The sequence below is a fragment of the Dendrobates tinctorius genome, unplaced genomic scaffold (assembly GCF_039654945.1).
Source record: "Dendrobates tinctorius isolate UK_male_01 unplaced genomic scaffold, ASM3965494v1 ptg000157l, whole genome shotgun sequence".
Taxonomy (NCBI): Eukaryota; Metazoa; Chordata; class Amphibia; order Anura; family Dendrobatidae; genus Dendrobates; species Dendrobates tinctorius.
The window spans coordinates 10,939,137-10,961,473 of record NW_027361824.1 but is presented as its reverse complement, the minus strand read 5'-3'; the positions used below and the strand labels follow the sequence as shown (position 1 = coordinate 10,961,473).

Here is a 22,337-nt window from a genome sequence, read left to right as displayed (position 1 = left end):
TACACCCCAGAGTACTGAAGGAGATAGCAGAAGAAATCTTTGAACCCCTCTCCATAATCTTTGAAAATTCTTGGAGAACAAGGAGAAGTGCCAGAAGACTGGAGAAGAGCAAATGTTGTTCCTATCTTCAAAAAGGGGAAGAAGGTGGACCCAGGCAACTATAGGCCAGTGAGTCTGACTTCTATACCAGGAAAGATCTTTGAACAAATTATTAAACAACATGTATGTCAGTACCTGGATAAGAATGAAGTGATTAAACAGTCAGCATGGGTTTGTAACTAATAAGTCATGTCAGACTAACTTAATTTCCTTCTATGACGGAATCACTGATTGGATGGATCAGGGAAATGCTGTAGATATAGTATATCTTGACTTCAGCAAAGCATTTGACAAAGTATCTCACACAATCCTTATTGAAAAAATGACTGAGCTTGGAATGGACAAGGCAACTGTTAGGTGGATTCATAACTGGCTTAGTGATCGGACCCAAAGAGTGGTCGTAAATGGCTGCAAATCCAGTTGGAAGAATGTCTCAAGTGGGGTACCACAGGGCTCTGTCCTGGACCCTGTATTGTTCAATATATTTATCAACGATTTAGATTTAGAAGGAATTGAGGGTAAACTGATTAAATTTGCTGATGACACAAAGCTAGGAGGGATAGCTAATACTAGAGAAGAGAGAGAGAGGATTCAAAAAGATATAAATAAACTGGAGCAGTGGGCAGCAACTAACAGAATGGTTTTAACAGGGAAAAATGCAAAGTACTACATCTGGGCGATAAAAACGAAAAAAAAGCATATACAGAATGGGAGGAATAGGGCTAAGCAACAGCACATGTGAAAAAGACTTGGGTATACTAATAGATCACAGACTGAATATGAGTAAACAGTGTGATGCAGCAGCAAAAAAGGCAAATGCAATTCTAGGATGTATTAACAGAAGCATATAGTCTAGATCACGTGAAGTCATTATTTCCCTCTACTCCTCTTTGGTCAGACCTCATCTGGAATACTGTGTCCAATTTTGGGAGCCACATTTTAAAAAAGACATCAACAAACTGGAGCAAGTTCAGAAAAGAGCGACCAGAATGGTGACCGGTCTGCAAACCCTGTCTCATGAGGAAAGGTTGCAGGATTTGGGAATGTTTAGCTTGCAAAAGAGAAGACTGAGAGGAGACTTAATAGCTGTCTACAAATATCTAAAGGGCTGTCACATTGTAGAAGGATCAACTTTATTCTCATTTGCACAAGGAAAGACTAGAAGCAATGGGATGAAACTGAATGGGAGGAAACACAGATTAGATATTAGAAAAAACTATTTGACAGAGTGATCAATGAGTGGAACAGGTTGCCACGAGAGGTGGTGAGTTCTCCTTCAATAGAAGTCTTCAGAGGCTGGACAGATATCTGTCTGGGATGATTTAGTGAATCCTGCTTTGAGCAGGGGGTTGGACCAGATGGCCCAGGAGGTCCCTTCCAACTCTACGATTCTATGATCATTTTAGCTGAGCAGCTGATCATTGTCTGCACTTTGTTATAAGTTTTACCTTCTCCAATCAACTGGTTAATCACAGTACGCTGTTCTTCTGAACAATGTCTTAGGCTTTCAAGGAGAAATGCATCTACAATATGTCCTGTCTTCACCCTTAGATAAAGGGCCTCCTGATTCACACCCGTCTCCACAGAATGATTGACCTCACTAATTGATCTCCACGATATTATTTTGAAAAGCCCTGTAAAATTAATTATTCTAATACTCAGACTCAGAAGCCTGCAGATCATGAATGGGGAGTCTGGTGGTTTTCTTAGACTCTCCTGCACCAACTGGTAAATTGTGTGACAAGTGGGAATACAATTTTTACCAAAAACACTGATTAGTCATATTGGACTGCTAGTATTTTGAACACTACTGTAGCTGCTCTACCTCTTGGATCCATGATCTTGGAATTCTGGAATTACCAGGTAAGGTGGACTACTAAGCCTCTTCTCCGGGTGGGCACATGGACCTTGGGTGTTGGTGCATGTTGTGAATTCTCTTACTTCTGAGTCAGGACTCCCTCAGGTGGTTACTGTGGGTAGTGGTGCAGGCCGGATTGACAGACGTCTGCCACCTGATGATGATGATTGGAGATCTGGTGTTACTGATTGGGAGTATTTAAGTGAGCAGGCTTCCCTCAATTGTTGCTGGTGATTAGTTCTTCCTGTGCAACTTGAGGTCTGCTGTCTCCTGCCTGATCCTGCGTTTTTCAACTAAGTTGTTCATTTGCTAATCCTTTGCTTCTGATCTGGTTTTGCCTCTTTCTGCTTTGCTGCGCGTGTTCAGCATGCTCCCTGTTGAGGATGTGCTGGACCCCGTTCCATATGTCACAGCTTGTGTCAGTTTGTTCAGTCCCCTGTTATATTAGTCTCTTTTGCTTTGCTGCCAGTTTACACCAGAATGTTGATATAGTGGGGGAGAGGTCGTGAGATCTCAGGGTTTTTTGTACATCAGACGTGTTGGATTTTTTAGGGTTTTTGCGTGATTGAAGATAGTGTCTTTCCTTTCCTATCTGGATAGTGTGGGCCCAATCATTTGCTCAGTCTCTTCTATGCCTGTGTTTGTCCCTCATCTGGTCTCACCAACAATACATGTTTGGGGGCTATTTCTTTGGGGTTCTACTCCGGGGCAGTTTAGATTCCACCTTTCTTGCTTTAGGCCTAGTTAGTTCTCCGGCTGTGTCGAGGCGTCTAGGGCATCGAGGGGAGGCTCCACGGCTACTGCTAGTTGTGTTGTTAGGATTAGGGGTCTGTAATTCGCTAAGTGACCAACCTTTCTGGTTTCCTGGTGGCCTAGCCTATTCCTGCCATCCTCCTCGGTGATCTGTTCATAACAGATGCAGTTTCCAGAGAACATGTGGAATTGTGTGGACTAAGACTAACTGGAAACCTAGGAGCAGACGGACAGATGGAGGGGAACCCAGCAGGAATGGATGAGAGTTGTAACACAGTAGTACAGATAATGGAGTAGGCCAAACCAGGAACTGTATAGTCAAAATCCCAAGACACAGGTTTGTGTAAATGAGCCTTAGATAGGTCTAGTCATTGATCCAGGCTGGGCAAGTTGCAAAACACAATGTGGAGCCCAACACAAGGCAGCGGACCCAGGGGAAGGAAAGGGAGCCTGGGATGTCAGGTGTGTAACAAAGACACAAAGTGGAAACATGAAGACTGGGCCAAGAAATATCTGAAGATGGATTGCTGAAAGGTTTTATGGCCTGATGAGACAACTCTTGATGGAACAGATGAATGGATCGTGGTTGGATCAGTACTAGGCACAGACCTCTACTTCCCCTCAGACACCAGCATGGTGGAGGTGGGCTCTACTATGGACCAGGATTATTACCGATGAGCTTGTTGCATCTTTTCAGGTTGAAGATGGACTCAAAAAAATCACCTCCAAACCTCCTGCTGATGATTAGAAGACACTTTCTTCCAGCAGTGGAGCAGGAAAAAGTCTGTATCTTTCCAGAAAACCAGGATTGTTCTGCAGGACAGGGCTCCATTGCAGCAACGAAGTCTCCAATGCTCGGGGCCAGGAAAAGCCATAACGATGGAGAACAATGACCCAAGCCGTCCTCACCGCTGAACCCGAGAGATCGCAATGAAGGAGAACAGTCACCTCTTCGATCAGTGTCTGGGGCTGTAGTGGGCGCTGCCCAAAAAAAAAATGAAGAACCTGACAGACTCCGTGGATGGAGCTTATGACTGTTACTGAGAAGAACAGCGGCCATATTACTATATATAATACTATATCATCCTGACATCTGTGGAAATGTCAGAAATGGATTGTGTAAACTGATGTTCGGTTCTTATTCTTACTGTAGCAGAAGAAAATAATCAATTGAGATGGAAAATGTGTTTTTCATTTGATTGCCCAATAATTCTGCTCACAGAGATTCTCCCAAGAAGCATAAAACCGCACTGAGACTTTCTTAAATATTCAGGTTTATTAACCTTTTGGATTGACTGATAGATAATAATATTAGTCATCGAAAATACAAATTACCTAATAATTCTGCACACGGTGTAGAGCTACATCTGCTCAGGGAGCGTCTGCACAGAATGAGCTCTCCATCAACGATGGGGCAGAGCAGTCATTACTCTGCCCAATCATGCTCCTCGCTCTCTACCCTCCATGCTCTCATCTGAATGATCAATGTAGAAAGGAAATGTTTAGTCTCCTGTTATACCCAGGACAATGATGGAGCCTGAAGGGGCGCGTAACCTATTGTCCCAGGTGTGCAGTATTAACCCTTCCTATCCCTTAAAAAGGGGATCTTAGAGACCATTACATGGATCGCTTCAGTATCCTAGATCATCAGGGATACTGGATGCTCACTGCATTGGATAACCATAAATACTAGATCCCTACTGCCCTACACCACCAGGGATGTCGGATCACTACTGCCCCACACCACCAGGGACGTCGGATCTCCACACCACCAGGGACGTCGGATCCCCACACCACCAGAGACGTCGGATCCCCACACCACCAGAGACGTCGGATCCCCACACCACCAGGGACGTCTGATCCCCACTGCCCCACACCACCAGGGAAGTCCGATCCCCACTGCCCTAGACCACCAGGGTTGTCGGATCACTACTGCCCTAGATCGCCAGGGACCCTGGATCCTCACTGCCCTAGAGCACCAGGGACACCAGTTCCAGGGCATGTGGCCGTATATATCTGGCAGCTTTATCGCTAAGACCTGTACATTAATAGTTATTTAATGCAAATGCTAATCACCTTAGAGGGGCAGCACTAGCTCCCTAGCTATAAGGCTCCCAGGGATCACTGCCTAGTCTCCATGTCTCATGAGATCTGGTATGGGGCACTCAGGGCCGGTTGTCACATTCCTGTCCTTCTTCATACCCGAGGCATCCACACAGCAATGCCTGTTCTCCGAGACATCCCTCACTTCCATACATTGGGATGTTGCATTCTAATATTCATCCACCCCTAATAAAAAAAAAAAAAAATGGTTCCTTCCGCAGCAAGCATAGACACAAACCCAAGGAGCAGCCTAAAGAACAGTCAAATGGGGGGGGGGTATCCGTCTATAAAAACTGATGCAGTATTCTCTGGTGTCGCACGAGATTGGAGCTCTGAGAGAAGCAGCGTCCGCAGTGAGAGCACACGAACGGCCGCTCGCCGGTGTGGATGCGCTGGTGCTTGACGAGGCTGGATCTCTGCACAAAGCTGCGGGCGCATTCAGTGCAGTTAAAGGGCTTCTCCCCAGAATGGATCCGCTGATGAGTGACGAGCGCGGATCTTTCTGCAAAGCACCTCCCGCACACCGGGCACGAGAACGGCTTCTCCCCCGTGTGCTTCCTCTTATGTGACAGCAGGCGAGAGCGCTGGGTGAAGGATTTGCCGCAGTAGGCGCAGTCGTGGGTTTTCTCCTCGGTGTGGAATCGCTGGTGAGCGGCAAAAGTCATCTCAGAACTGAAGTGAACTCCGCAGATGGAGCAGAAGAAGAGGCTATCTGTACAGGGGGCCTGGGGGCAGGGAGCGGGGTCCGAGGGACTGCGGACATGTCCGGGGGTCTGCAAACAATGGCGAATAGTCACAGCGTCCAGCGGTGAGACGGTCGGACCTGCAGTGAGCGAGATCAATGATACATGGTCCAATCAGTGACAATATACAGTGGGGCAAAAAAGTATTTAGTCAGTCAGCAATAGTGCAAGTTCCACCACTTAAAAAGATGAGAGGCGTCTGTAATTTACATCATAGGTAGACCTCAACTATGGGAGACAAACTGAGAAAAAAAAATCCAGAAAATCACATTGTCTGTTTTTTTTTCATTTTATTTGCATATTATGGTGGAAAATAAGTATTTGGTCAGAAACAAGCAATCAAGATTTCTGGCTCTCACAGACCTGTAACTTCTTCTTTAAGAGTCTCCTCTTTCCTCCACTCATTACCTGTAGTAATGGCACCTGTTTAAACTTGTTATCAGTATAAAAAGACACCTGTGCACACCCTCAAACAGTCTGACTCCAAACTCCACTATGGTGAAGACCAAAGAGCTGTCAAAGGACACCAGAAACAAAATTATAGCCCTGCACCAGGCTGGGAAGACTGAATCTGCAATAGCCAACCAGCTTGGAGTGAAGAAATTAACTGTGGGAGCAATAATTAGAAAATGGAAGACATAGAAGACCACTGATAATCTCCCTCGATCTGGTGCTCCACGCAAAATCCCACCCCGTGGGGTCAGAATAATCACAAGAACGGTGAGCAAAAATCCCAGAACCACGCGGGGGGACCTAGTGAATGAACTGCAGAGAGCTGGGACCAATGTAACAAGGCCTACCGTAAGTAACACACTACGCCACCATGGTCTCAGATCCTGCAGTGCCAGACGTGTCCCACTGCTTAAGCCTGTACATGTCCGGGCCCGTCTGAAGTTTGCTAGAGAGCATTTGGATGATCCAGAGGAGTTTTGGGAGAATGTCCTATGGTCTGATGAAACCAAACTGGAACTGTTTGGTAGAAACACAACTTGTCGTGTTTGGAGGAAAAAGAATACTGAGTTGCATCCATCAAACACCATACCTACTGTAAAGCATGGTGGTGGAAACATCATGCTTTGGGGCTGTTTCTCTGCAAAGGGGCCAGGACGACTGATCCGGGTGCATGAAAGAATGAATGGGGCCATGTATCGTGAGATTTTGAGTGCAAACCTCCTTCCATCAGCAAGGGCATTGAAGATGAAACGTGGCTGGGTCTTTCAACATGACAATGATCCAAAGCACACCGCCAGGGCAACGAAGGAGTGGCTTCGTAAGAAGCATTTCAAGGTCCTGGAGTGGCCTAGTCAGTCTCCAGATCTCAACCCTATAGAAAACCTTTGGAGGGAGTTGAAAGTCCGTGTTGCCAAGCGAAAAGCCAAAAACATCACTGCTCTAGAGGAGATCTGCATGGAGGAATGGGCCAACATACCAACAACAGTGTGTGGCAACCTTGTGAAGACTTACAGAAAACGTTTGACCTCTGTCATTGCCAACAAAGGATATATCACAAAGTATTGAGATGAAATTTTGTTTCTGACCAAATACTTATTTTCCACCATAATATGCAAATAAAATGAAAAAAAAACAGACAATGTGATTTTCTGGATTTTTTTTTCTCAGTTTGTCTCCCATAGTTGAGGTCTACCTATGATGTAAATTACAGACGCCTCTCATCTTTTTAAGTGGTGGAACTTGCACTATTGCTGACTGACTAAATACTTTTTGCCCCACTGTATAGAACAAAGTAACACTATATAATCTACAGTATCCAATATAATAATCACTATTATATAATGATACATTACTATCTACACACTCTATATAATCTACAGTATCTGATATACACATACTGCGATATGCTGCACTATTATACAGTGGGTGTGGAAAGTATTCAGACCCCTTTACATTTTTCACTCTTTGTTTCATTGCAGCCATTTGGTAAATTCTATAAAGTTCCTTTTTCCTCATTAATGTACACTCTGCACCCCAGCTTGACAGAAAAAAACAAATGTAGACATTTTTGCAAATTTATTAAAAAAGGAAAAATTGAAATCTCCCATGGTCATAAGTATTCAGCCCCTTTGCTCAGTATTGAGTAGACGCACCTTTTGAGCTAGTACAGCCATGAGTCGTCTTGGGAATGATGCCACAAGTTTTTCACTCCTGGATTTGGGGATCCTCTGCCATTCTTCCTGGCAGATCCTCTCCAGTTCCGTCAGGTTGGATGGTGAACGTTGGTGGACAGCCATTTTCAGGTCTCTCCAGAGATGCTCCATTGGGTTTAGGTCAGGGCTCTGGCTGGGCGAGTCAAGAATGGTCACAAAGTTGTTCTGAAGCAACTCCTTTGTTATTTTACCTGTGTGCTTAGGGTTATTGACTTGTTGGAAGGTGAACCTTTGACCAAGTCTGAGGTCCAGAAGATTCTGGAAGTGGTTTTCATCCAGGATATCTACTTGGCCAAATTCATGTTTCCTTTAATGGCAACCAGTCATCCTGTCCCTGCAGCTGAAAAACACCCCCATAGCACGATGCTACCACCACCATGTTTCACTGTTGGGATTGTATTGGGCAGGTGATGAGCAGTGCCTGGTTTTCTCCACACATACCGTTTAGAATTATCATCAGTCTCATCAGAGCAGAGAATCTTATTTCTCATAGTCTGGGAGTCCTTCATGTGTTTTTTAGCAAACTCTATGCCGGCTTTCATATGTCTGGCACTGAGGAGAGGCTTCCGTCGGGCCACTCTGCCATGAAGGCCCGACTGGTGGAGGGCTGCAGTGATAGCTGACTTTGTGGAACTTTCTCCCATCTCCCTGCGTCTGTGGAGCTCAGCCACAGTAATCTTGGGGTTCTTCTTTACCTCTCTCACCAAGGCTCTTCTTCCATGATTGCTCAGTTTGGCTGGACGGCCAGGTCTAGGAAGAGTTCTGGTGGTACCAACCTTCTTCCATTTAAGGATTATGGAGGCCACTGTGCTCTTAGGAACCTTGAGTACTGCTGAAATTCTTTTGTAACCTTGGCCAGATCTGCGCCTTGCCACAATTCTGTCTCTGAGCTCCTTGGCCAGTTCCTTTGACCTCATGATTCTCATTTGGTGTGACACGCACTGTGAGCTGTGAGGTCTTATATAGACAGGTGTGCGCCTTTACAAATCAAGTCCTATCAGTGTAATTACACACAGCTGGACTCCAATGAAGGAGGAGAACCATCTCAAGGAGGATCACAAGGAAATGGACAGCAGGTGACTTACATATGAGTGTCTGAGCAAAGGGTCTGAATACTTATATGACCATGTGATATTTCAGTTTTTTCTTTTTTAATGAATTTGCAAACATTTTTTCAGTCAAGATGGGGTGCAGAGTGTACATTAATGAGAAAAAAAAATGAACTATTTTGAATTTATCAAATGGCTGCAATGAAACAAAGAGTGAAATTTAAATGGGTCTGAATACTTTCCGTACCCACTGTATAATGATATATTACTATATACACACATTATATACAGTCATGGCCAAAAGTATTGACACCCCTGCAATTCTGTCAGATAATATTCAGTTTCTTCCTGAAAATGATTGCAAACACAAATTCTTTGGTATTATTATCTTCATTTAATTTGTCTTAAATGAAAAAACACATAAGAGAATTAAGCAAAAAGCAAAACATTGATCATTTCACACAAAACTCCAAAAATGGGCCGGACAAAAGTATTGGCACCCTCAGCCTAATACTTGGTTGCACAACCTTTAGCCAAAATAACTGCGACCAACCGCTTCCGGTAACCATCAATGAGTTTCTTACAATGCTCTGCTGGAATTTTAGACCACTCTTCTTTGGCAAACTACTCCAGGTCCCTGATATTTGAAGGGTGCCTTCTCCAAACTGCCATTTTTAGATCTCTCCACAGGTGTTCTATGGGATTCAGGTCTGGACTCATTGCTGGCCACCTTAGAAGTCTCCAGTGCTTTCTCTCAAACCATTTTCTAGTGCTTTTTGAAGTGTGTTTTGGGTCATTGTCCTGCTGGAAGACCCATGACCTCTGAGGGAGACCCAGCTTTCTCACACTGGGCCCTAAATTATGCTGCAAAATTTGTTGGTAGTCTTCTGACTTCATTATGCCATGCACACGGTCAAGCAGTCCAGTGCCAGAGGCAGCAAAGCAACCCCAAAACATCAGGGAACCTCCGCCATGTTTGACTGTAGGGACCGTGTACTTTTCTTTGAATGCCTCTTTTTTCTCCTGTAAACTCTATGTTGATGCTTTTGCCCTAAAAGCTCTACTTTTGTCTCATCTGACCAAAGAACATTCTTCCAAAATGTTTTAGGCTTTTTCAGGTAAGTTTTGGCAAACTCCAGCCTGACTTTTTTATGTCTCGGGGTAAGAAGTGGAGTCTTCCTGGGTCTCCTACCATACAGTCCCTTTTCATTCAGATGCCGACGGATAGTACGGGTTGACACCGTTGTACCCTCGGACTGCAGGGCAGCTTGAACTTGTTTGGATGTTAGTGGAGGTTCTTTGTCCAACATCCGCACAATCTTGCGTTGAAATCTCTTGTCAATTTTTCTTTTCCGTCCACATCTAGGGAGGTTAGCCACAGTGCCATGGGCTTTACACTTCTTGATGACACTGCGCACGGTAGACACAGGAACATTCAGGTCTTTGGAGATGGACTTGTAGCCTTGAGATTGCTCATGCTTCCTCACAATTTGGTTTCTCAAGTCATCAGACAGTTCTTTGGTCTTCTTTGTTTTCTCCATGCTCAATGTGGTACACACAAGGACACAGGACAGAGGTTGAGTCAACTTTAATCCATGTCAACTGGCTGCAAGTGTGATTTAGTTATTGCCAACACCTGTTAGGTGCCACAGGTTAGTTACAGGTGCTGTTAATTACACAAATTAGAGAAGCATCACATGATTTTTCGCACAGTGCCAATACTTTTGTCCACCCTCTTTTTTATGTTTGGTGTGGAATTATATCCAATTTGGCTTTAGGACAATTCTTTTTGTGTTTTTTCATTTAAGACAAATTAAATGAAGATAATAATACCAAAGAATTTGTGTTTGCAATCATTTTCAGGAAGAAACTGAGTATTATCTGACAGAATTGCATGGGTGTCAATACTTTTGGCCATGACTGTATATACACACTATATGCAGAAAAGTATGTGCCCCCCTCCACATTACACCTCCAGGAGCTTATCTGTCCTACTTCTGCATCCATAGACATTAATATGGAGTCCACCCTCTGCAGATATAACGGCTCCACTCTTCTGAGAAGAATTTCTACAAGATTTTGAAGGCTGCTGTAGGAATTTTAGCCCCTTATTTGTGGGGTCAGATCCTGATGTTGGGGGGAGGCCGGACTTACAATCTCCATTATAGATGCAAGATGTGGCTGGGGTCCGGGCTCTGTGCGGCTGCTCATTTTCGCCCTCTCCATGTCTGTATGCAGCTTGTCAGTCAGACGAGTATCATTCTTCTGGAATCATCAGATACAGGTAGAGAAGTGTGATCCATCACTGCACAGAACACGTCTCCTCCAGAGTCCCAGTGGTGGCAGCTTTACACCACTCCACACCCAGAAACTTATGAAGAACTTGCAGTCTTCATTGGCCCCTATCTCCTCCCTCTCATGTCCTGATTCTGCATTGAAGCATTAAAATGAAACACTTCAAAGTGCCCTGCATGAATTTGCTCCTCCTATACATAGAACACCACAACGCAGACGGCGACAACCCTGGCACACGGTGCAAACACGTTTCCTGCAGCGGTGCTCCAGGTGCACCCAACGTCTGTGGAGAAAATCCAACCTACCCGAAGATTTCATCCATTATAAGTTTATGCTTCGAACATACAACACTGCCCTTCACCTCTCCAAACAAACCTATTTCAACACCCTCATCACCTCACTGTCCAATAATCCGAAACATCTCTTTGACACTTTTCATTCTCTACTCAACCCAAGAGTACATGCCCCAACCACGGAGCTCCGAGCTGACGATCTGGCCAATTACTTCAAAGAAACATTGACCAGATCCAACGGGAAATTATCTCCCAATCACCTCATACCATGCACTGTCCTCCCTCCCCCACTGCATCTAGCTCACTCTCTGATTTTGAACCAGTCACAGAAGAAGTAAGCAGGCTCCTTACATCTTCTCGCCCAACCACTTGCACCAGTGACTCATTTCCGTCACATCTCCTCCAGTCCCTTTCCCCTGCTGTCACCCCTCACCTAACTAAAATATTTAACCTCTCTCTCTCTTTTCTGGTATCTTTCCCTCCTCATTTAAGCATGCCATCATACATCCACTACTTAAAAAACCATCCCTCGACCAAAACTGTGCCGCTCACTATAGACCTGTCTCTAATCTTCCCTTCATCTCTAAACTCCTGGAACACCTGGTCCACTCCCGTCTTATCCGCTATCTCTCAGATAACTCTCTTCTCGACCCTCTCCAATCTGGTTTCCGCTCTTTACATTCTACTGAAACTGCCCTCACTAAAGTCTCTAATGATCTACTAACAGCTAAATCTAATGGTCATTACTCCATGCTAATTCTCTTGGATCTCTCTGCAGCATTCGACACTGTGGATCATCAGCTCCTCCTCACTATGCTCCGCTCCACTGGCCTCAAGGACACCGTTCTCTCCTGGTTCTCCTCCTATCTCTCCGACCGCTCCTTTACTGTATCTTTTGCCGGTTCCTCCTCCTCTCACCTTCCCCTTACTGTTGGGGTCCCCCAAGGATCGGTTCTAGGCCCCCTCCTCTTCTCTTTGTACACTGCCCCTATTGGTCAAACAATCAGTAGATTTGGTTTCCAGTACCATCTCTATGCTGATGACACCCAATTATACGCTTCTTCTCCTGACATCACGCCAGCCTTTCTAGAAAACACCGGCGATTGTCTAAACGCTGTGTCTAACATCATGTCCTCACTATATCTGAAACTGAACCTGTCAAAGACTGAAATCCTGGTGTTTCCTCCCTCTACTAATGTACCTACACCCGACATTGCCATTTCTGTGTGTGGCTCCACTATTACTCCCCAGCAACAGGCCCGCTGTCTTGGGGTCATACTTGATTCCGAGCTTTCCTTCGCCCCCCACATTCGATCACTGGCTCGCTCTTGTCATCTGCACCTCAAAAACATTTCTAGAATTCGACCTTTTCTTACTTTTGACTCTGCAAAAACACTTACTGTTTCTCTTATTCATTCTCCTCTTGACTATTGTAACTCTCTTCTAATCGGTCTCCCTCTTACCAAACTCTCCCCCCTCCAATCTGTCTTGAATGCTGCTGCCAGGATCATATTCCTCACCAATCGTTACACCGATGCCTCTACCTTGTGCCAGTCATTACACTGGCTACCCATCCACTCCAGAATCCAGTACAAACTTATTACCCTCACCCACAAAACTCTCCATGGCTCAGCACCACCCTACATCTCCTCCCTTGTTTCAGTATACCACCCTACCCGCGCCCTCCGCTCTGCTGATGACCTGAGGTTAGCATCCACAATAATCAGAACCTCCCACTCCCGTCTCCAAGACTTTACACGTGCTGCGCCAATTCTTTGGAATGCACTTCCCAAGTCAATACGATTAGTCCCCAATCCCCACAATTTTAAGCGTGCCCTGAAAACGCATTTATTCAGACTGGCCTACCGCCTCAACACATTAACCTAATCTATCCCTGTGTGGCACAGCCAAAAGTTTTTACCATAACCAGGTTCCCCGCATCATGTTCCCACATGCTTTATGCATCCATTAGCCCTCTGTGTCTGTACTGTTACACACTTAACATTATGGCTGGTCCAAACAATCAGGGCAACTGTTACCACCCACCTTTCGTGTCTCCCTCTTTCCTCATAGACTGTAAGCTTGCGAGCAGGGCCCTCATTCCTCTTGGTATCTGTTATGATCTATGTGATTATTGTTATGCTGTAATGTCTATTGTCTGTACAAATCCCCTCTGAAATGTAAAGTGCTCCGGAATATGTCGGCGCTATAGAAATAAAAATTATTATTACTCCATTTGACGCTCGGCATTGTGCTTGGTGATGTACGGCTGCATGCAGCTACTTGGCCATGAACCTTCCGGCGGGGGCGCAGTGTTAGTACTGATACCAGGGGAGGTCCGGACTCTGCAGCTTTGGGGTCAGCAGACAGGTGGTGACTTTTATGCTCTTTTCTCCTTAGCTTCCCCCCCCCCCACTCTGTAACTTTACGGGGTCTCCACTTCGTGGCTGAGTTGCTACACTTCCTTCCACTTCTCAGTAATATCACTCACAGGTGATGGGGAAGATCCAGGTGGAAGAAATGTCATGAACGGACTTGTTCCCCCGGTGGCTCCTATTCCAGGAATAGCGCTGGTATCAAGAGCTCTGCACCACCGGCCGTTGTGTCACATGGTAGTTAAGGGCAGATGGCATGGTGGAGAGCTGGAGATTATATACCAGGGGCAATTGGGCCAGATGTTAAATACCAGGAAAAATGGGGCCCAAGGTTTTACATCGGAGGCCACTGGGGTCAGATGTTATACATCGGGGGGGGGGGGGCGGCAATTGGGCTGAATGTCATACACAGGGGCTGAAGCAAAAAAGGGAATTCATTGATACATGTGTGGCCCACCACCTTCCTCCATATAGTGTATGCTGTAATTATATAACACCACTTAATATATAGTATAATGTGCTATACTGCAATATAATGCCCATTATACAGTAATAATACTACAATATACTATCCTGTGCTCTGCCGCCACATACTGCACACTACATAATACGGTATGTCCTCCGCAATCATTACTATATGGATGTACATCGGCCAGACGGTACTTATAGTTCCCAAAACACAATGGCTTACCGGAGATTACATAGTCAGGAGCGCCCTCCTCCTTACACGGCTGTTGCCGGATCCGGTCGCTGACATCGGACTGTAATACAGGACTGTGGGTTATAAGGGATGGCACAACGTGGGGGGACGGGGGGGTATAGAGTACCTGATCCTCCGGCGTCATCACCTCATTATCCTCCTCTATGAAGTCGTCGGTACAGTCCACGGTCGGGCAGTGATGGAGGCGATCCGCGGAATCCTCTCCACCTATGCAAAATTAAAGGGGACTTCCAGCTAAAGCTGAAAATCTGAACCCTCCGCCCCCTAGCCTCAGGCCGCAGCCTCCGGTGGAGGACGTCGCCGTCCGGCAGCTGCCAGTGTCAGCCATGTTGGTGTTTCCTCCTCCTCAGCCAATCACAATGAATAAACATTTTTGTTTTCATTTCCTTTCACTCCGTCCCACCCTGGGATGTAGAAGTATTACATTTCGGGGTGGGTGCAGTGCGGCGGTCAGGGGAGAAGAATTAGATGACAAAGGGGCCCTGCTTTAAAAGGAAAGAAAACGGCGCAGGTCGTGTAGGCCTTATTTATTTCAGTTGCCCATAGCAACCAATCAGAGAGCAGCTTTCATTTCTTAAACGGCTGTGGTAAAATGAAAGCTGCGCGGTGATTGGTTGCTATGGGCAACTAAGACAAATATTCTCGTTAGACAGGTTTTTTTTTTTTTATAAATCTGCCCCAATATATACATTACATAAAGTGTCAGCCTCACAGGAGGAACACAGATGGCGGCCACTGGGGTTATTATTATATGGAAACCCACCAGTTTAAAAGCCGTTGTCAGTAACCAGACCATTCTCCCACTTTGGTTTTTAATCCTCCAAGACCCATCACTTTTTTATTCTGATAACATCACCAGATGAGGGCTTGTTATTTTGCGGGACGATTAGTAATTTTTCATGTCACTATTCCCTTTAATGTAATAAATTAATAAATACAGTAAAAAAAAAAAACAAAAAAAAAAACTGTAAAATTGTGAAAAAAAAGTCGCAACTCCGCCGATGCATTTTGGATTTAGTTTTTAAATGGCGTTTATTGTGCGGTAAACATCATGATTTTCTAGGTCAGCGAGATTACGATGATAACAAAATTATACAGTTTTGTTTTTTGTTTTTTTTAGAATATAATGGTGGAAAAAAAACAACTTAATTTTTCTTTTAATTTTTTTTTTGGGTGGAGTGGGGGGGGGGTTAATATATCTACATTTGCTAATTTTGCGTAATTTTTTTTTCTACTGATGGAGCCGAGTGAGGTCTTTGTCTTTAGGGCGCTGAGCGGTAGTTCACTTTTAATTGCATTTTTTGGGAGAAAAAGAAAGTAATTCTGGTGTTTCCATTTTTTTCACAGCGGAAATCATTTTACGTTCTGATAGATCTCAATTTTATGGACGCGGTGATGCCAATTTTTTTTTTTTTTCAACTAGCAAAAAGCAAAAGGGGACTCAATCTTGTTTTAAAAAAAAAAAAAAAAAAAGTTTTGTAATTTTAACTTATTTTAGATTTTTTGGGGGACTTAACCCTGCGATTGTTTGATCACTTGCCCTATATAGTGTAATACTACAGTATTGCAGTGTGTAGTGATAATTACACTCTCCTATGTCGCCCAGTACATGACTTGGCTTCATGGGAGTACCAAGATGGCGGTTAAAGGGGCCTTTAATGGGCTGCCAATTTATCTGCAGCGGATGCCGGCTGTATAACACAGCTCCCAGACCTGCACCCGACGTGTGACGTACATGTACCACGAATGTCGGGGGGGGTAAAGGTGGAAGTAGCTGGCTCCTCCCCTCCCAGGACCTATAGGACTGATACTACGATGGAGAACTCCTAAAACCACCCTGACTGGTAATCAGGTTGTAGCGGTTCTCGCCTTACCTGACCCGACGTCATCAGGAACGGCCGCCTCGTTCTCCTCCTTAAACTCTGGAGGAAACATCCGATCCCCCGGCGACTCGGCCTGCCATATACAAACAGTCATATTATGACTCCTTAAAGGGGATGTCCAGAAAGGGGCTAAAGGCATGTAAAAAAGACCCGACAGGTGCCGGATTATCGGATAATCCAGATTAATGTTCCCCAGACTGTCGCTGGTGCGGCCCATATACCTGGCTCTCCTGCTGGCTGCAACACAGGGGGGTCCCACATTTTCTCAGGGGGCTTCCTGCACTAAGTGCAGCTGCAGAGATAAAACAGTAATGAGAAACCAGAGGATCAATAGATAAAGATTAACCATAGTTTTAATTTTTATTTCATTAATCAATAGCACAGGGAAAAATAAAATGTTATCAGACAAATCCGCTTCTTTCTCCTCCTGGACGGATCATTTACTCTGAATTCATGGGTGGATTCTGTAGACAGCTTCTCCCGGTATGGAGATGACAGTTGGTGATCACAAGATTCTATGGCGAGGGGAGGAGCGAGAAGCAGAAACGATCCGTTGCTAGTTCCATCGAACTTTATGAGCACCAACTGTCATCTCCTAGCTCAGTCATGTGAAATCTGATTACAGTGAAGACACATTTTAAGATTGAAAAATCAGCCCAGGAGGAGAAAGAATCAAAATTTCTCTAATAAGATATATTACAAATTTTAGAATAAAAACAAAAAATAAATAAAACGATGGTTACTCTTTAATAGGAGCCGCCGCTGATCACTCACCTGACACGTGATTTCCTTTAGGGTCTGCACAGTTCTGCTGGACGCAGCCGCTCGGCTCCAAAATTCTCTGATGATTTGGGGCAGAATCTTCTTGGGGGGGGGGGAAATGAAAAACGTTGCTTTTTTTTACATATTTACCACATCGGAATTGTTACTCATTTAACCCTTTAAAAAAAAAAAAAAAAAAAAGAGCAATTTTTTTCCGTCATGGCTCCCTAATCCAGCGCCCAGCGATTACAACCCAGGGGGTGACAGATTGAGCCAGGGACTGCTTTCAGGAAAATGTTGAAAGGGACATCAAAAAACGTTTTTAACCCCAATTCTTCCCCATTAGACAGGACGGGAGGCTTAGGCCAAGCTACGCTCTCGTTCAGACAGTATTTGGGAGGGTTGGTAGTAGTAATGAATGAGGGAGATGCTTTCTGATAATAGCCCATATGCTCCACTCATCATCACCCGCCGTGGCTTTCCCACCATCATGTCAAACCATTATTCAGGGTTCCGAGCTCAACCTTCACAGATGACAATTTCTCTATTCGAACCATTCGGCAACTTTGAGGCCACGTTCACACGTTGCGTTTTTGCACCTTTTTTTTATGCAAATTTTAAGCTGCGCTTTACAGTACCAGCAAATCAATGAGATTTCAGAAAACTCCTGCACACACATTGGGCTTTTTTTTCCTGACTTTTGTCATAAAGAGCTTGTTTTTTTTTTTTTTTTTGCAAAATGCAAAAGTAATGGGTATAGCCAAAACTAAGCAAAACAACACAAGTATTAGGTTTTGCTGCATTTTTAGTGCCAAAACCTTATGAAGTTGGGGCCCTGTATTGTTCAACATCTTTATCAACGATTTAGATGAAGGAATTGAGGGTAAACTGATTAAATTTGCTGATGACACAAAGCTAGGAGGGATAGCTAATACTAGAGAAGAGAGAGAGAGGATTCAAAAAGATTTAAATAAACTGGAGAAGTGGGCAGCAACTAACAGAATGGTTTTAACAGGGAAAAATGCAAAGTACTACATCTGGGCAATAAAAATGAAAAAAGCATATACAGAATGGGAGGAATAGGGCTAAGCAACAGCACATGTGAAAAAGACTTGGGTATACTAATAGATCACAGACTGAATATGAGTCAACAGTGTGATGCAGCAGCAAAAAAGGCAAATGCAATTCTAGGATGTATTAACAGAAGCATACAGTCTAGATCACGTGAAGTCATTATTTCCCTCTACTCCTCTTTGGTCAGACCTCATCTGGAATATTGTGTCCAGTTTTGGGCACCACATTTTAAAAAAGACATCAACAAACTGGAGCAAGTTCAGAAAAGAGCGACCAGAATGGTGACCGGTCTGCAAACCCTGTCTTATGAGGAAAGGTTGCAGGATTTGGGAATGTATAGTTTGCAAAATAGAAGACTGAGAGGAGACTTAATAGCTGTCTACAAATATCTAAAGGGCTGTCACATTGTAGAAGGATCAACTTTATTCTCATTTGCACAAGGAAAGACTAGAAGCAATGGGATGAAACTGAATGGGAGGAGACACAGATTAGATATTAGAAAAAACTTTTTGACAGTTAGAGTGATCAATGAGTGGAACAGGCTGCCACGAGAAGTGGTGAGTTCTCCTTCAATGGAAGTCTTCAAACAGAGGCTGGACAGACATCTGACTGGGATGATTTAGCGAATCCTGCTTTGAGCAGGGGGTTGGACCAGATGGCCCAGGAGGTCCCTTTCAACTCTACCATTCTATGATTCTATGAAGTTGAATCAGATTTTTTTTTTCTTTTGACAAAAACAAAACCTGGTTGTTGTAAGCAGCAAACACGCAACGTGTGAACAAAGCCTAAAGCTTCACCTTTCTGGCTCTCACCCAATCAGACCGAGTTTAAGAACGCAGCAGTTGTTCAAAACGCGTCCGGTTTCACCTGCTTGCACCCCTTGTCCCCCATCATGCCTGTTGCCATATCTATATTAATCATGACATAAAGGATTTGATTTTATGGATAGAAGCTGGACTCGCTTCCTTCACAGGCAATACCAACATCCGGCAGAGACGAGAATCCGGGCTTCTCTGTTCCAGAAACTCACCTGGTTTCCTTCAAGTTTGAGCTGAGTGTTTTTTGTTGCCTTTGACAGATGGGGATTCCACCCTGCAGCTCCACGGCGGCTACGTGCGGATTCCACCCTGCGGCTCTACGGCGGCTACATGGGGATTCCACCCTGCGGCTCCACGGCGGCTACGTGGGGATTCCACCCTGCGGCTCTACGGCGGCTACATGGGGATTCCACCCTGCGGCTCTACATGGGGATTCCACCCTGCGGCTCTACGGCGGCTACGTGGGGATTCCACCCTGCGGCTCTACGGCGGCTACGTGGGGATTCCACCCTGCGGCTCTACGGCGGCTACGTGGGGATTCCACCCTGCGGCTCTACGGCGGCTACGTGGGGATTCCACCCTGCGGCTCTATGGCGGCTACGTGGGGATTCCACCCTGCGGCTCTACGGCGGCTACGTGGGGATTCCACCCTGCGGCTCTACGGCGGCTACGTGGGGATTCCACCCTGCGGCTCTACGGCGGCTACATGGGGATTCCACCCTGCGGCGGCTACATGGGGATTCCACCCTGCGGCTCTACGGCGGCTACGTGGGGATTCCACCCTGCGGCTCCACGGTGGCTACATGGGGATTCCACCCTGCGGCTCTACGGCGGCTACATGGGGATTCCACCCTGCGGCTCCACGGCGGCTACATGGGGATTCCACCCTGCGGCTCTACGGCGGCTACATAGAGTGTACAGCTGGTGTCACCCTCCACCGCAGCTCAGTTTACTGTACTTGCAAGGTATGAGCCCGACACCCCCCCCCCCCAGCACGTCCTGCCTGGGTGATCCCTAATTGCGCAAAGAGATGAATCGAAGACCTACCGGCTGAGCAGAGCGACTCCGGTCCACTAACCGCCGACTCGTCCACCGAACAGTCCCATGCGAAGATCACGGCGTCCTCACACTTTATGGGAATCTGCAAAGCACAGGACCACGTTCACCACCGGACCTCGATGCAGACACAACAACTGCCCATAATACGGCTCACCTGAACAGACGGAAAACACCTCACTGCTGGGGGTTTGTTGCTATTGCATCACGTCTCTATGTCCTGCACCTAGACTTTATACCAATGCGTCGGTGCTGGTCAGTCTGGACTGTATACAACTGCAGCAGACCCTCAGCTGTTAGGTCAGGACCGTTTCCGGATTTATATAAAGTACGTTCCATTCACTGAGAGCAAGCGGAGACCCTGAACGTGACGGCAAAGTGAAACACGAGCCAGCTGCAGAACTTATAATAAAAGTGACGCACATATTCAGTGTAAGGATTCTCGGCAGGTGCTGGGATCCTACAGGCAGGATTCTCTGCTGTTACAGGAGACTCCCCCGTCATTAGACTCTGAGCCTCGGTACGTGTGTCTGACGCACGGCGTCCCTTCTTCTCCCTGATGCAGGGGTCCCCTGATTTTCTCATTACGACATAATCCTAAAAGTAAAGGAACTGTGTCAATGTCCAGTTATCACAATGATATTCATAAGAATCTTCAACAGCAAGAAAAGGGTTAATTAAAAAAAAAGTTAGTTAACAGCACCTCCTCCACTGGACCCAATGATCGTGTGATCGCTGTGTATAGGGAGGAAGCAGAGACTCTGGGGTCCTAGAATACCCAGACAGGAGGCTGAATTTCCACTGTAACTGGGGCGTAAACACCAACCCCAGTTACAGGGAATATCAAATTACAAAAAAATAATTCAGTGTTGAAATGTCCCCCATAAAATGTTTTTAGTCCTTTTATCAGTCTTGAACCTGCTATCCATCGATCCCCCATACTTTATACTGCAGTTCTTTAGTGTAGTGTAAGATGACCGCTCTCCTATGAAGCCCGAGCCTCGCTGTACTAACATGACTGCATTGAGCAGGGGGCAGATAGCCACAGACAGCGCCACCGTGTTGGAAACCCTGAGGTGCCATTGTCGCGGTTGGACTAGCTCCGATCGCTGCCAGCTCCCGTGGTGTAAGGACGGTGCTCTGCTCTGGACATGCTGGAAACATATTATAAGGCATCGCAAAATGCCAGTCAGGGCCTGGGGAATATCTTCCCATCTTAATCCCTGGGAGAATCCTCTCAGCCAATCAGCAGAGCCGATAGACATCACATAACACACACAGTGTTTCTAAAGCGTCAGGGGGGAGGGGCTTATTCCTCTGGCTCCTGATTGGAGGGTGCAAAATGGTGAAAATGGCATAATCTCTCCCACCTCTCCGGTGAGCAGACAGATGATCTCCAGCGTCAGGTTCAGGAGCTTGTCTATGATCACATCCTTGTTCCTGTCAATCATCAGCGAGTGTCGGACGTGATCCATAAAGGGGACCTCCATCTTCAATGGTCGATGTCGACTGTGGGATGGGAAAAAACACAAAGTAATGACTATGGGCACGACGTCACTGTTACGTTACCGTCACTCTCATTTCTGACCTGTCCCGACCACAGCGCTCAAGACGGACATAAACATTTGATCATTTCGAGGGCATCTCCAAAATCAATAGATGTAAGCTTTGTCAGATAACATAAAGCGAGACACTATTATTTCTGGCGGCAGATTCGCTATATTTCTCTTTATTGCCCACATATCACTTATAAAAAGTCACTTAATTAGATTGAGAATGACCTGAGGTGGCCCCGCCCATTGCAACACGCACAGCCAATCAGAGAGCAGAATGGCAGGAGGCCCTCACTACCATTGGCTACTTTGAATGTCAATCATCCCCTATCCGAACAAACTGCGCCCCCTGATTGCTCATTCTCAGTACTACAAGACACATGGGTAGGTTTGGCACAACTCCTGCCCCCTGCAGCGATAATATCAATATCTACGGCCATCAGCCATCATTACCCCGCTCATAGGCATCCATACCGTGATCCCGGGGCAGCAGGGAGCAGTATCAGCGGCACCGGATCACATTAGCATCTATTGTACCTGCACTGGGCGCGCAATGGCTGACGGAAGTTGTAGTCAGCTCTCAATACAGGCTAAAGGAAATTCAAACACAAAGGACTACAGTTCCCAGAATGTCCATGTTACGCCCCGTCAGAAGATCGAAGTAGAACGTTTTTATGCTGCTGCCACCTTTAGGCCGTGCGTGGAACTACAAGCGAGGAGGTACGAAGTGAGAATCA

General features: G+C 45.7%; 2 protein-coding genes across 7 annotated transcripts in view; one reads left to right on the top strand and one right to left on the bottom strand.

Annotated features, from left to right (window-relative positions):
* Nucleotides 1-3,966: 3,966 nt before the first annotated feature.
* On the bottom strand, nucleotides 3,967-22,208 carry LOC141051560 (uncharacterized). 5 transcript variants are annotated; one of them, XM_073548542.1, is made up of 10 exons: nucleotides 22,075-22,208; nucleotides 21,418-21,556; nucleotides 20,471-20,644; nucleotides 20,039-20,132; nucleotides 17,112-17,201; nucleotides 16,559-16,629; nucleotides 16,329-16,410; nucleotides 14,561-14,661; nucleotides 14,425-14,494; nucleotides 3,967-5,636 (listed from the first exon to the last, which is right to left on the bottom strand). In XM_073548542.1, the coding sequence occupies exons 2-10, from the start codon at nucleotides 21,535-21,537 to the stop codon at nucleotides 5,098-5,100; spliced, it is 1,341 nt and encodes a 446-aa protein (XP_073404643.1). In that variant the 5' UTR covers nucleotides 21,538-21,556; nucleotides 22,075-22,208; the 3' UTR covers nucleotides 3,967-5,097. The 5 variants fall into 5 exon arrangements, with proteins under 5 accessions (XP_073404643.1, XP_073404647.1, XP_073404646.1 ...); XM_073548546.1 differs by having other exon boundaries at nucleotides 14,582-14,661; XM_073548545.1 differs by having other exon boundaries at nucleotides 17,112-17,198.
* DNAJB13 (DnaJ heat shock protein family (Hsp40) member B13) overlaps nucleotides 22,154-22,337 on the top strand; it is a 58,688-nt gene continuing 58,504 nt past the window's right edge. For both annotated transcript variants that reach the window (XM_073548548.1, XM_073548547.1), the window contains exon 1: nucleotides 22,154-22,320. In XM_073548548.1, the coding sequence (XP_073404649.1) occupies nucleotides 22,154-22,320 (167 nt within the window). The remainder of the gene's footprint in view (nucleotides 22,321-22,337) is intronic.